At 35.6% G+C, this 13,372-nt stretch overlaps 1 protein-coding gene across 1 annotated transcript in view; it reads left to right on the forward strand.

The window, feature by feature from the left end:
- Positions 1-4,687: 4,687 nt before the first annotated feature.
- LOC136035242 (uracil-DNA glycosylase-like) overlaps positions 4,688-13,372 on the forward strand; it is a 38,187-nt gene continuing 29,502 nt past the window's right edge. Inside the window, exons 1-2 of the mRNA XM_065716902.1 lie at positions 4,688-4,799; positions 6,629-6,811. Of these exons, the coding sequence (XP_065572974.1) occupies positions 4,743-4,799; positions 6,629-6,811 (240 nt within the window). The 5' untranslated portion in view covers positions 4,688-4,742. The remainder of the gene's footprint in view (positions 4,800-6,628; positions 6,812-13,372) is intronic.

The following is a 13,372-nucleotide window of genomic DNA, read 5'->3' on the forward strand; positions in this document are numbered from 1 at the left end:
GTGTTAATCTTTTTTGTCTATACACGTTGTTCTATTTTTTTTACCCTTTGTTTTCTTTTGGTTTTACTGTGTTCTTTTTCTTTATGTTCTTATGTTTCTTTTTAATTTCACCATTTTTTCCTTTCTTCATGGGCCTAAAAATTAGGTTAAGTTTTTGCATTGTTTATTCTTTCAGCTGAAGATCTGATGTTATATGAGTTGTGCTGTTCTTTTCCATTTATAGTTATGGCTAATGGTTTATCACCGCCTCACTGCAAAACCCCACCAGACGGCTTGATTAGTCCAAAATGATTACATTTCATTCTACTGGTGACGGGAAATCGAGTAGGCTGGACTATTTTGAAAGAGACCCATTATATTTATTAAAAATTTTGGCTGATTGTGTTTAAACTGTTGCGGGCTAATGAGCAGCTTGGACCATTTATATTTATTCCTTCCTTACCACCGATTGGATATATTAGGTGTTTGTAAAACTTTTTTAGATGAGCCAACTAGTCAGCTAGCGAATATTAATGGTTACAATTTCATTTCTAAGACTAGGAATGCTAGATTAAGAGGAAGCCTTTTTTTTATTCATAGTGATTCTTCTTGTAGAATTGTTTCAGATTTTGATTCTATATGTGAAGAAACGGTGTTTGAATTCCTTGTTGTTGAGCTTGATTTCTGGACTGATAAGTTTTTTTGCCTCTTGCTCTTTAGACCATCTAGTTCTTCTGTGAAACATTTTATAAGTTGGATATATTTTCTTCTTTCATAATTAAAGGGAGTCGATAAATTATGTATATTGGGGAGTTTAAAATTGATATAAGTAATGCTAGTCATGCTCTTTCATCCACTTATTATTCACTTTTGGCTCTTGATTTTTTGACACTTTGTCTTTCACTGGACCTTCTCCGAGCTTGCCATGTTCAACCCGAATTATAAGCTCGACAGTGACGATTATCGACAATATTTCAATATTGAATTTGACTCCTGTAATCTTATTGTCGATGACACATCAGACCACTTTATGCTTCTGATGGAGACTCATATGTGTCAACAAGCGAAAGCTCCGATCAAGACAACTAGAAGACTAGATGCCACATCTGTTCAGCGATTGAACGGGCTGCTGCTTAAAATTGATTCCTCACCATGCTTAAACTGTGAGGATACAAATCAAGCTTCACATTCTTTTGTACATGAATTTTTGTAAGCACTCAATATGGCTTGTCCCATGTCTTCAACCCGTTTAAGACGTTAAAATAGACCCAAAGGCCTTGGATTACAAGAGGTCTACTAAGGTCAATCTAATTAAAGGACAGGTTATATACAAAATATTTGTCTCTTCCAGATGAGCTAAATCAAGCTTCTTTTAAAGCTTACAAGAATTGCCTAAACAAAGTTCTAAGGTCTGATAAATAGCAGTATTATTTAAAGGCTTTCAATAATTTGCTTGCATCTCCTAAGAAGGTGTGGTCATTAATAATTGATTCTATCTGCGAAAAAAAAGATGAATTCTCTTCCGGATGAGATGATGACCCCAGATGGTAATGCAGCTTTTAAAGGAAAAATTAACGTTTCTAACATGCTCAATACTCACTTCGCCAAAAGACGTCAGAAGAGGCATCCCAAAATTTAGCACCAAATTCTGCTAACTTCAAAACTTTTTTAAGTCCCTTCTACTCACTGATACTTATTCCTCACCACAGTTTCATCTGCTGAATTGATGATGGTACCTCTTTAACTAAAAAATGGACAATCTGACGGAATTGACCGATCTTATACGAATTTACTTAATTCGATTATGCCTAGTATAGTTAATTTTCTTGTGAATATAATTAATCTCTGTTTCAAAAATGGTGTCTTTCCATCTATCAAGAACACCACCCAACAAGAAGTACACTACATTAAGGGGGAGATGTGAATGATCCGTCTAACTATAGACCTATATCTAAAAATCTGCTGTTGGAAAGATTGTTGTTTGTATGTTAGAATTGTTAATTTCCTCGAAGAAAGTTTTTTTAGTAAGTCCCAATTTGGGTTTTGCAATGGCCATTCCACAGAACGTGCTGTTTTGGCAATAGCCCATTTACACATGATGCCTTGAATAAGAATGAAATTCCAGCTACTATATTTGTGGATATACGAAAAGCGTTTGAAACTATAGGCCATATAATTTAAATGGAAAATTGTCAAATTGTGGCATACAGGGTCAGGCTAATGTGCTAGTAATGTCATGCTTAAATATGGAGTTCAGTGTATTGATGGGAGCAATGTAAACTCATTGCCTTCAAATCAGTCAAACAATGTTTGGGTAACCCAAGGTTCAATTTTAGCCCCTCTGTTGTTTGTAATTTATGTTACTTATAGGAGTAATTCAATTGTGAGCCTAGGGATGATTACACTAATTGCTGGTGACACAGACTGTTTAGTTTTTTAAGTTGATATGCAAATTGTAAAACATAATTTAACTCTTGCATTTGATAGAATAATAGCATGGTTTACGGCGAATAGACTAGCTTTGAATACTTCAAAAACTAAATTTATTGTATATTCAGGTACATGACGAGCCCTTCCAGGTCTTAAGCTTATAAAGTCTCCTGTGTCAATTACAGATATATCACGAGTTGATATATCATGTTAAATAGATATACTGGTTAACTCAAACATAAATTGGAAGCCACATATAATGGTCTAAGATCAAAGCTAGGAAGGAACATAAGTATTATACATCGTATGAACTCGGTTTTGCCTTTGGAAGCTAAACGTCCTATTTATTTTACTTTTGTTCATTCTTACCTAAATTAAATTCTTACCTAAATTACTAAATTACCTAAATTTACGGTTATAGCAATTTAGGAGTTCCTGTTTGTACAAAGGGGTAAAATTCTTCATCCATGTATGGTGCATATTATCAGAGCTACTTGTAGCATTGGCCCTAATATGTTAGATTTTTTTCTCAGATCTAAATTATCTTCCTGTTGTTCCATTGCTGGTTGAAAAAAATTGAAAAAGAAAATTCTTCTTGTTTATCGTTGGGTGGGATGTCTGGTTTGACGTGGTGAGTAATTAATATTAGGTCTATTATTTTTTCTCTCTCTCTACTTTCTCTGATTTGTCTTCCATATATTTCGTTATCTATTACTTTAGTTGTTTTATCTGTGCGAAACGAGGTTGTCGCTTTGCCAGATATTGGTATACTTAGTATGCTATATATTTATATCATGAAAAGAGAAATCACCAATGCAACAGCACAAACACAAAAAAAAGAGAGACAGAAGGAGAAAAGGAAGACTGTTTTCCTAAATTAGTGATTAATATAGACCAGCACTTGAATGAGGCCTTAACCCTACTCATCCATACAATCACATAGGTCAAACAGCATAGCCATACACAATCAACCATAAAGAATAATCCATGGACAGGCAGTCATGTCGTCAATAAGTATAAGTCGTCATTTACCAAACAATAGAAAAAATAATAAAGACAAATAATTCAGTGGCAACAACCCAACACAAAGGCTCATCAGGAGAATACACTGGCCTATATAGGGTTTCGCCACTTTAAATTCTCTACCCAGCCAAGTGTTGTGGCTACCACAGAATATCCATGGCATCCCCGTGTCAGGTATCACCCCCAAAATACATGCCTATGAAAGAAAAAAAAACAGCAAATGTAAAACAACCAAGTAACACCAAAACAAGCTTATCCTGTTAATATATCCCTCTTTTTAGCAACAATAGGTAAACTAAATATAATAAATTTTACCAAATCACAAATATTAACACATTTCAAAAAACCTGAATGAACTAAACAATTATAGAATTCATCTTTACCATGTGGCTAATTGTTAAAAAAATCCGCTCAATTAGAAACACAATTCAAAATAAATGGCGCTGCAACAACATTTCTCGAACCTCCGAAATTAGTTGAAAATTTCTTTAAGTATTTCTAGATAATTCTTTTGATATTTATTTAAAAGTTCGTTACCTGAACCATTGGAACATCTTCAGTTAAAATCTTTCGCGTTTATTTTTTATTTTTTACTTTTTCGGCGGCTCCAGTTTTCATCGGCCCTTTAAAGGCAAAAAAGACGTTTTTGAAGTGACTTTTCTAGATGAAGCCCAATCTGATCAACTTAAAGCTACTTACACTTGGCCGACTTAGTCTAAAATACCATAGATGAAGCCATGGTAAAGTTACCCCAACTAAAGTTTCCATTCAGGTCAAACATCAACCAGGCGAAAATTACCGCAAATCAGATCCAACGGGCTATTTTATCAACTTCTCTCTCTCCTAAATTGGTGGTTGTTATTTACTGAACAATATACGAAAGAGAAACCTAAACAAATTGTTTAAAAAGTTATTATATAATGTCTCAAACTTTTGTTTGAAAGGTTAAGCTATTCGTTATTATTTAGCTAATACTTAGGAAAAATGAACAGGTCATGGAAACGGGACAAAACCCTTACGTAAAAAAATCAAACTCGTAAAGCGCTTGTCCTGCTTCTCTAAAGAAAGGAGTAAAAATTATCATTAAAAACAGATCGATAGAAAAAAGTGCAAAATATCTTTCTTTTGCAAAATTGTTCTTTTTTGATCTTGAATCATCCCGGCATCACCAAAATCGAGCAAAGCGTAAAAAAAAAGTATAAAACTGCTCCTTTGGTAGGCCTGTTTAGGACTGCAAAATTTGCTCGGCTGCTGTCTAGCTCTGCCATCTAAAATAAAACCTTTTAGCAGTGAATTTAACTTAAAAAAACATGACTAGGCAGGCTAGATTAACAGAGTTTATAAAGCGTAGCAATAGTTCCAGCACAGTAATGTATTTTTATAAGTCATTCTTCTTTTTCAGCAGACAGTCATTATACTTTCTCATGCTATAAACTTAATATAAAATTTATTTCTTTCCCTGTGCAGACAAGCTAGCCCAACCATATCTAGCTAGTTGATTATGCCTTAATTTGCATTCAAAACTAGATTAAGGTACTATCTGATTTAAAATTATTGTCTATCTCTTCTCTTAAATGCTTATAACAGTATGATCTTCATGTATTGGGGAAAAGTTTTGGGGTAAAATTCTAGTTGATTGACTTTTGGCTAGCCTATCTCGGAAAGGGGTTAGGTTAGGAAAATGAAACCTTCAGGGATGGGTCTAAAGGCTAAAGTATGTCCCAGGAAGGTATTTTGAAGTTCCCACCTCTACTCCTTCTCTCTCTAGAGGGTCCTGACCTCTGATGACCTCTATATGTGTTATAACAGTGAAACCTTGCAAAATAGATCTTCTGCTTGAATAGAGTACAACAAAATTGTTTTCAGCTTCACAACTTAGCTCAATCCTAATTTATAAGGTTTAAAGATTTCCAAATAGCCTAGGCTACATTTTCTAAATTTTTGAAAAAAAAAACATTGATTTGGTTCAGAATTCTACTCAAATAACAGGAATTGCATTTTTAGAACTAAAGACAGAGAAAAGGCAAATGGTAACAGAAAATTAAAGTAAATTGTCATTTTGTCAAAATTTCAATAGGTATAGACCTGTGGTGTAGACAAATTTCAGGGCCCTGTATAGGGAGAAGGAGTAGAGTTGGGTACTTCAAAATACCTTCCCAGGACATACTTTAGCCTTTAGAACCATCCCTGAAAATTTCATTTTCCTAACCTAACCCCTTTCTGAGATAGCCAAAAGTCAATCAACTAGAATTTTATCAAGTTTTGGCATAATTCTAGTATAGCTTAGGTGCTTTTGATCATCTTGGAAAGCTGCTGATTTATGCTATATTAATAGAACTATCAGGAATGGATCCACAGTCTTAATGATCCCCAAGGAAGTGGTTTGAAGTACTCTGCTCTTTCCCCCTAAAAAAGAATACTGACTTTTTGCAACCTTTTATAATCTGTGTTACAAAAGTGAAACCTCGCAAAGTAGATCTTTTGCAAAGTGTGAAATTAAGGTAAATTAAGATAAATAGAGGTTGAAAAAGGGGACATATTCTCCAAAAGGAAGATTTTTGGAAACCCTCTTAGAGTTGTTTATGTTAATGATAGCTTATATATTATATAAGCTATATATATGATAGCTGATATATTATAGTGGGCTTTTCAGACCAAAAATTTGGCTTACATTTTTCCTTCAAACTATCTCACAGAGCTTATAGTCAAAGTTAAGAAAATTTCAGGCTCTAGAGCAATAGAAAATTATGTATAAAACAGAGTTGAAATTTGTTCAACTTTATATCAACAGAAACATAGAACTAATCCATGGACAGGCAGTTGTGTTGTAAGTAATTATAAGTTGTCATTTACTAAATATTAAAACAATAGTGTTGATGACATACAAGCTGCTTCATATCTTATTTATGGGAAGCAAGTCACCATTAAGTTGCATAATAAATCCTTTACTTGATGGTGATGAAATTTCCAAGTTATCTATTGTCAACAAAAAGTTAAACAAGCCATGTTGCATAGCTTGCAATGTGCCTAATAAGGTGAACTGTTGCTATTACATGCTAGTATGACTGGTATCCACAAGATTTATCCATGTCCCTAGCAATTGTATTTTAAGGTAAATTAATAACACCCCCTTTGTCATGTCATAAATACTACTGTGATTTTTGGACTGTTTCAGTTATATTTAATAATTTCATAGGTAATAAGAAAGACAGAATTGGCTATCAAAGATGATACCTCACCTCTGAGAAAGTACTCAAAACTTGAGGTGACTGAAGATACAAAAATTGTTTCTGCAAAGTTCAGTGGGCTGGAGAACCATGTTGGGATATCCTGGTGGCAATGCCTGAAAACAGAAGTAGAAAAGGAATACTTCAAAAAAGTATGAGTTGAGTATCTATAATGTATAGTTTTAAGCTTCAAAGTAAACCAGTTCACTAAAATTTTGATTATAGTCTAATTTTCAAATTGGAGACCTACCACCTTCAGTAGTTTGATTCATGGGGTTATTCTGATGTAAAAAAAAAATAAATAAAAAAAGAAGAAAAAACATGGTATATACATTGGCTTACATGGCCAATTTTTCCAGTGTTCAGGGATGCATTGCAGGTTTTTTTCAGTGGTAAGGGGTGTGTAATACTAAAGCTTTAATTTTGTGGCATCCCCTTTTCCATCTTCTCTGGGTGAAATTCTCTCTCCTCTCCAGCAGGCCTATGTGTAGGATAACTTTTTCTTGGTTCAAGGAGGGAAATTTCACAAAAGCTGGATTTGGAACAACCTTGTGGAGTCTGTAAGAATGGTAGTTTTGAATTGCTCAAAAGAATGTTTAAGTTAAACCTTTTGAAAAGGATAGAAGTATGATAAGAGAATTTGTTTTCAAAAGAAAGAAAAAGTAGATGAAAGAAAGAAGAATTAGATGGAAAGATATAGTGGATTCACAGTAGTTAGGTTTACAGCCACAAACAGGGTTTTCTTTAATCTTAAAGGGGCTGTTAATGGCAAGTTGTTTAAGTTTCTTTTTTTCCAGAGGAACTAAATAAAATTTTGTTATAAACAAAAAAGTTAATGTTATATGAACATAATCAACATTGAGTTTGGGGGAAGGGTAGGAGGTTTCAAGTTTGTTGAGACACCCTAAAACTTGCAAATCAAGTGTGACTTTGTGTGGAGAGATAATGACCTCTTAACATGTCTCTGCTAACAGGGATCCCATCTGTGTTGTAGACATGAGCACTTCTATATTGAGCTGGAGTCATAACTGATCACAAACAAGGTCCTTCAATTAGCCTACAGTGATGACCAAGTAGCACAATGTGTTTCAAGGCTGGAAAAGAAAGACAGTGAAGCAGAGATGACAAGCTGAAGAGGAAATTTTATGACAGAGAAAAATATAGAGGCTGGTAGATGGTGAAATACCAAACTATGAGAGATGAAAGACCATATTTTGAGAAAATTAAGGGTGGCTATGATAAACACAGAGATTTTAGGGGCTCATGACAGTCTATTTTCTTTCCAATAATTATCCTCTTTTTATTTTAAGATAGAAAGTTATTTCAGCAAGTTTGTCAAACTCTATGGGGATTTACCTTTTGATATTGGTCATGTCCATTGATTCTTGTTTTTATTTGGTAGTAAGAGAATAAACTCTTCCACAGTTGCAATTTGTAATTGGAATTGATGATAACTTACAGAAGAAGTAGGAGAAACTGAAATTATTTAAGGTTCATTGCATAAAGATATAAAAGATAATGTTGACATCAAAGAAGATTCAACAAAGAGAATAATCCCCTTAAGTTTACATAAGTTTGACTGGAATATTTGATAATGGACACCAACATTGCAACCTTCTTCTCAAAGACGCTTCTTAAATAAGAATTTTTACAAGAGGCCTTACCAATCTAGGTGTATACTCTCCAGGGGCATAGCTACAGTATTATACTGGGGGGCAGAAAGGGGTGCTATTGAAGTAGGTGCTATTCAATTTTTAGCAAAGAAAAGCAACTTTTAACAAACACACTTCTTGGTGAATTTAAAAACATTATACAATACATTATAAACAATAAACACATACTAAACAATCATAAATATAAGTGCTGGTGCTTGGCTTTTACTAAAATTGTCAGCAGTGGGCTGCTGCAGAAGACAGTTGTATAGCTTAAACAAGCTTTCAGGTGGGCAAAGGTGAATGTTGTATATACTCGGCTTTTTTCAGCCAAATTCACCACCAATGCTGCAGTACATATCCCCCTCTACTTCCCCCAACTCCCTTGCCCAGCACAGGATGCTCAATCTCATAATTGAACCAAGCTTTATTCTAACAGCCTTGGGTATTGTGCTATTCATTTGCCTGTAATTTTGAATAGATCTTGATTTTGTTCATAAGATTCAGATCTATGGACAATGGCCTCTGCAAAGGGCTGTCTTGACCCTCTTGGGGTACCTGGAAGACTGGGGACCTTGTGGTCAACTCTATTCTTACTTGAGGAGTGGTGCCCCTTGAGGAAATTATAGCCTAGTAAACAACACAGCATTCGCACAGGATTCTAATTAATGGTTAATTCTTCTGGACTTCATCTGTTTTGATGGACCTTTTCTGGCTGAAAAACCTCTTCCTAACTAACTTATCTACTTTGGGTTGCCTTCACATAGTAGCATAATATTTGTAGGCATGAATATATAATGAGTTGAAGGTAATAGACTTGAGACTGTCTGTGCAGGATTTTGACTCTTGTTGATAGAAGAGCATCACCAAGTGCTGAAAGCCATGTTGTGACCAAGATTTTCCCAGAATTGCACAAAGCCTCCATTCATACTGGAGGCCCCAGGGACTTCTTGCAGTCCGGCTCAAGTGCTTTGTTGTACACTTGAAAAGATAAGTTGATCCCCAACCTGCACAGGTATCTGGGATCATTGCTTTTCCTGAGGCCAAAGTAGTTTAAATGATTTAAAGAGTGTGAAAATTGGAACTCGACATTCAAAAATGACTATCATATTGACATTTTGACTGATGAATTTAGACAATTTAAAGTGGACTTATTAGGAGTTTCAGAAGCTTATATCCCAAGGGTAGGAAGCATGAAATTAGGCTATCTAGAATTTATTTACTCAGACAGGAAGAATGGAGTAAAGAGACAGTGAGTAGAGCTTATGATGAACAAGGAAGCTGCTAAGTCTTGTTTAGGCTGGGAAGGTATTAATAATAGAATACTAATTGTTCATTTTATGACTAAAATGTTAAGGGTATCAGTTATAGTATTCTTTGCCCCTGTAGAACCGACTGACGGAGATACTGGTGGCTCAGATGAATTTTAATTACAGTTACAGGAGTAAATAGACTGGGTCCCAGGTAGAAATATGGTGTTTTTGCTTAGAGATTTTAACGCCCAGGCTGGTAGAAATAGGGATAGATGATATCCTAGTCTAGGTAAATTTGGTGTAGGGAAATAAAACAGTAATGGCTACAGACTTTTGCAATTTTGCAGGTATAACAATCAAGTTATAAGCAATACGTTATTTGGACATAATATGACACTCAAGTTAACATGGTATTCACGTGATGGTAAGACAGCAAACCTTTTTGATTATGTTATAGTAAACTGCAGACTGGCAGGATCAATGCAAGATGCTAGGGTATATAGGAGTGCTGTTATTGATGTTAAAAGTAAATATCACCATCTAGTAGTGTCTGGGTTTAATTTAAAGCTGAAATTTTGGAAGGGTAACTACCTCCTAGGAAGTTATGATTTTTGTACAATGTTGTAATCAGGGCTCTGTAGGTAGCAAATTACTTAGTAATATGACACTTTTTAGACTGAGAGATGCTGTAGGCAAAGTTTTAAGAGAAAAAAAAGGTTTTAGAAAAGGTAGAGGATGTATTAACCAAATTTTCACTTTTAGGCTAATAATTGAGAAGGAAAGTGCCTGAGTTATCAAATACCTTTGGTTCTTAGTTTTATAGATTATGAGCAAGTATCTGATTCTTTTGATAGAAGAGCTTTTGTGAAGATCTTATTCTTGTATGGTACACAAGACAAATAGATTGAAGTGATTAGTGCAATTTACGAGAATAACACTGCTGCGGGTAAGGTAAGAATTGGGGTTAGGAGCTGGTTTTGTATTAAATCAGGAGTTAAGCAGGGTTATGTTCTATCCCCTTTATATGGATCCTTTTGATGGACTTTGTCCTAAGAAGCACAGGAAAGGCAATGAGATATCACGAAATCAAATGGGGAGGAAAAACTCTCCTGGACATAGATAATGATGATGACTTAAGCATCCTAGATGAAAGTGTGAGCAAAATGAATGAACTTTTTGATGTTTTGTGAGTTCAGGGTGCTAGAATACGTTTGAAAATTAATGTTAAGAAGACTAAGCCACAAAGGCTAGGAATAACTAAAGATGAAAAGGTGACATTGGGTAATGAAAAGATTGATCAGGTGGGTAGCTTCACTCACCTTGGTAGTATTATTAGTAAAGATGGTGGGAGCAGTGAAGGTGTTAAAAGTAGAATAACCAAGGCTCAGGGTGTTTTTTCACAATTAAAAAAAGTTCGGAAGAATAGGAATATTAGTGTGCAATCCAAGATTAGAATATTGGCAGCTACAGCAATAACAGTGGTCAAATATGGGCGATCCAAAATGCGGATGAAGATTTGCTTGATGTTTTCCAGAGAAATTGCCTACAGATTGTTCTGGGTACCCGGCTGACTGACCATATTTCAAATAGTAGGCTCTACGAAAAATGGGGTTTAGTCCTGCTTTCTAAGGATATAATGAAAGAAATGTTAGATGGCTAGAGCACGTTCTGCAGATGAAGGATGACAAGTTTTTGAAGATTGTCCTTTTCGGCCAACTGTCTAGGGGTAAATGGAAACCAGGTGGTCCTTGTCTGTGGCGGGAGGATGTCATAAAGAAAAATTTAAAGGAAATGGAAACTTTCTGGGATGGTGTAAAGAGGGAGGCTTTGAATAGATCAAGATGGAATAGCGTGCGTAGCGGTGTTGGCCCCAGGCGGCTTGGTGCTTTGGTGAACTGTTAGTTGTAGTGAGATCTAATGTTTTGTACCAATTTTTTTGTATTGCATCGTCCTAGCAGGTCTAAAAGCACTGAGCTCGCCGAAGCACTGGAAATCTCCCCTCCCCGCAACTCTCCCAAAGAGACCAGATGTGATCTGCTTATGTCAATCACATATCTAGGACTTGTGCTTATTCTTCCCCCCAAGTTCTGAGACACATTCCTTTGAGACACGAGATCCTACTAAATATTGAATTTCATTAAGATCCGATCACCCGTTCATAAGTTAAAAATACCTCATTTTTTTCTTATTTTTTCTGAATTAACCGAATTACCCCCCCCCCCCCCCCCCCCCAACTCCTTCAAAGAGGGTGGGTCCGGTCCGGTAATGTCAATCACATATCTAGAACTTGTGCTTATTGTTTCCACCAAGTTTCATCTTGATCTCTCCACTCTAAGCGTTTTCCAAGATTTCCGGATTCCCTCTCGAACTCTCCCGAATGTCGCCGGATTCAGTCGAGATTTAAAATAAGAGCTCTGAAACACGAGATCCTTCTAAATATCAAATTTCATTAAGATCCAATCACCCATTTGTAAGTTAAAAATACCTCATTTTTTCTAATTTTTCCGAACTGCCGAATTACGCCCCCACCCCCAACTCCCCCAAAGAAAGTGGATCTGGTCCGGTTAGTTCAATCACGTATCTGGGACTTGTCTTCATACTTCCCACCAAGTTTCATCCTGATTTCTCCATTCTAAGCGTTTTCAAAGATTTCTGGTTCCCCCTCCAACTCCCCCGAATCTCACTGCACCCGGTTGGGATTTGAAATAAGAGCTCTGAGACACGAGGTACTTCTAAATATCATATTTTATTAAGATCCGATCACCCATTTGCAAGTTAGAAATACCTCATTTTTTCTAATATTTCCAAGCTAATCGAATTACTTCCCCTCCTAACTCCTCCAAAGAGAGGAGATCCGTTCCGGTTATGCCAATCATGTATCTAGGACTTGTTCTTATTCTTCCCACCAAGTTTCATCCCGATCTCTCCACTCTAAGCGTTTTCCAAGATTTCCTGTTTCCCCCTCCAACTCTTCCCAATGTCACCGGATCCGGTCAGGATTTAAAATAAAAGTTCTGAGACACGAGATCCTTCTAAATATCAAGATTATTTCTAAATAATTAACCGTCCATATCTAAAATCTAAGATACATATCTAAGAATTAACCGTCCCTCCACTCCCCCCTCAGATGGCCGAATCGGGGAAGTAACTATTTCTAATTTAATCTTGGCTGGTTCCTGATACGACCGCGTATTTTCATCGTGCTAGCTTATCTGGAAGTGCCCGAACTAGGAAAACCGTGACAGACAGACCGACGGACAGAAATTGCGATCGCTATATGTCAGTTGGTAAACCACTTGGTAAACCATAAAAAAACGGTCAGAAATTAAATAAAAAACAAATTTTTTCAATAATTGTTCGTGATAACTTCTGTTCGTTTTAAGTTTTAATGTTGCTTCTTACTTTTGAAAAAGCATGTTTTTTTATACATAGAGGCAGTTCTGAATTTATGGATTAGTACGTGAATCCGAAACGCAAGGAATAGTATGTTCTCATCGCTTGTTAGACGTTAGAATTACAAATAGCCGACTTTGGAGCTTATATTAACTATTATTATCAGCACTTATTAGGCATTTCAATGACAAATAAGTGAATCGGAGTTTCCTTTAAATACTGGAAATAATTATTGAAACAATTAATGGATTCCTGGAATAGATCCCCATCTACCAAATTCCATGACCAAACTACAACCGATTCGACCTATCTAGCTATAGTATGAATATCATTATAAAAAGTATTAAGTCTTATTTTTTTTTTAATGATTTCTTTTTAATTCAGGACATTATGTTCACTGTATATCTACCTTTTT

The sequence above is a fragment of the Artemia franciscana genome, chromosome 14, assembly GCF_032884065.1.
Source record: "Artemia franciscana chromosome 14, ASM3288406v1, whole genome shotgun sequence".
NCBI classification, from domain to species: domain Eukaryota; kingdom Metazoa; phylum Arthropoda; class Branchiopoda; order Anostraca; family Artemiidae; genus Artemia; species Artemia franciscana.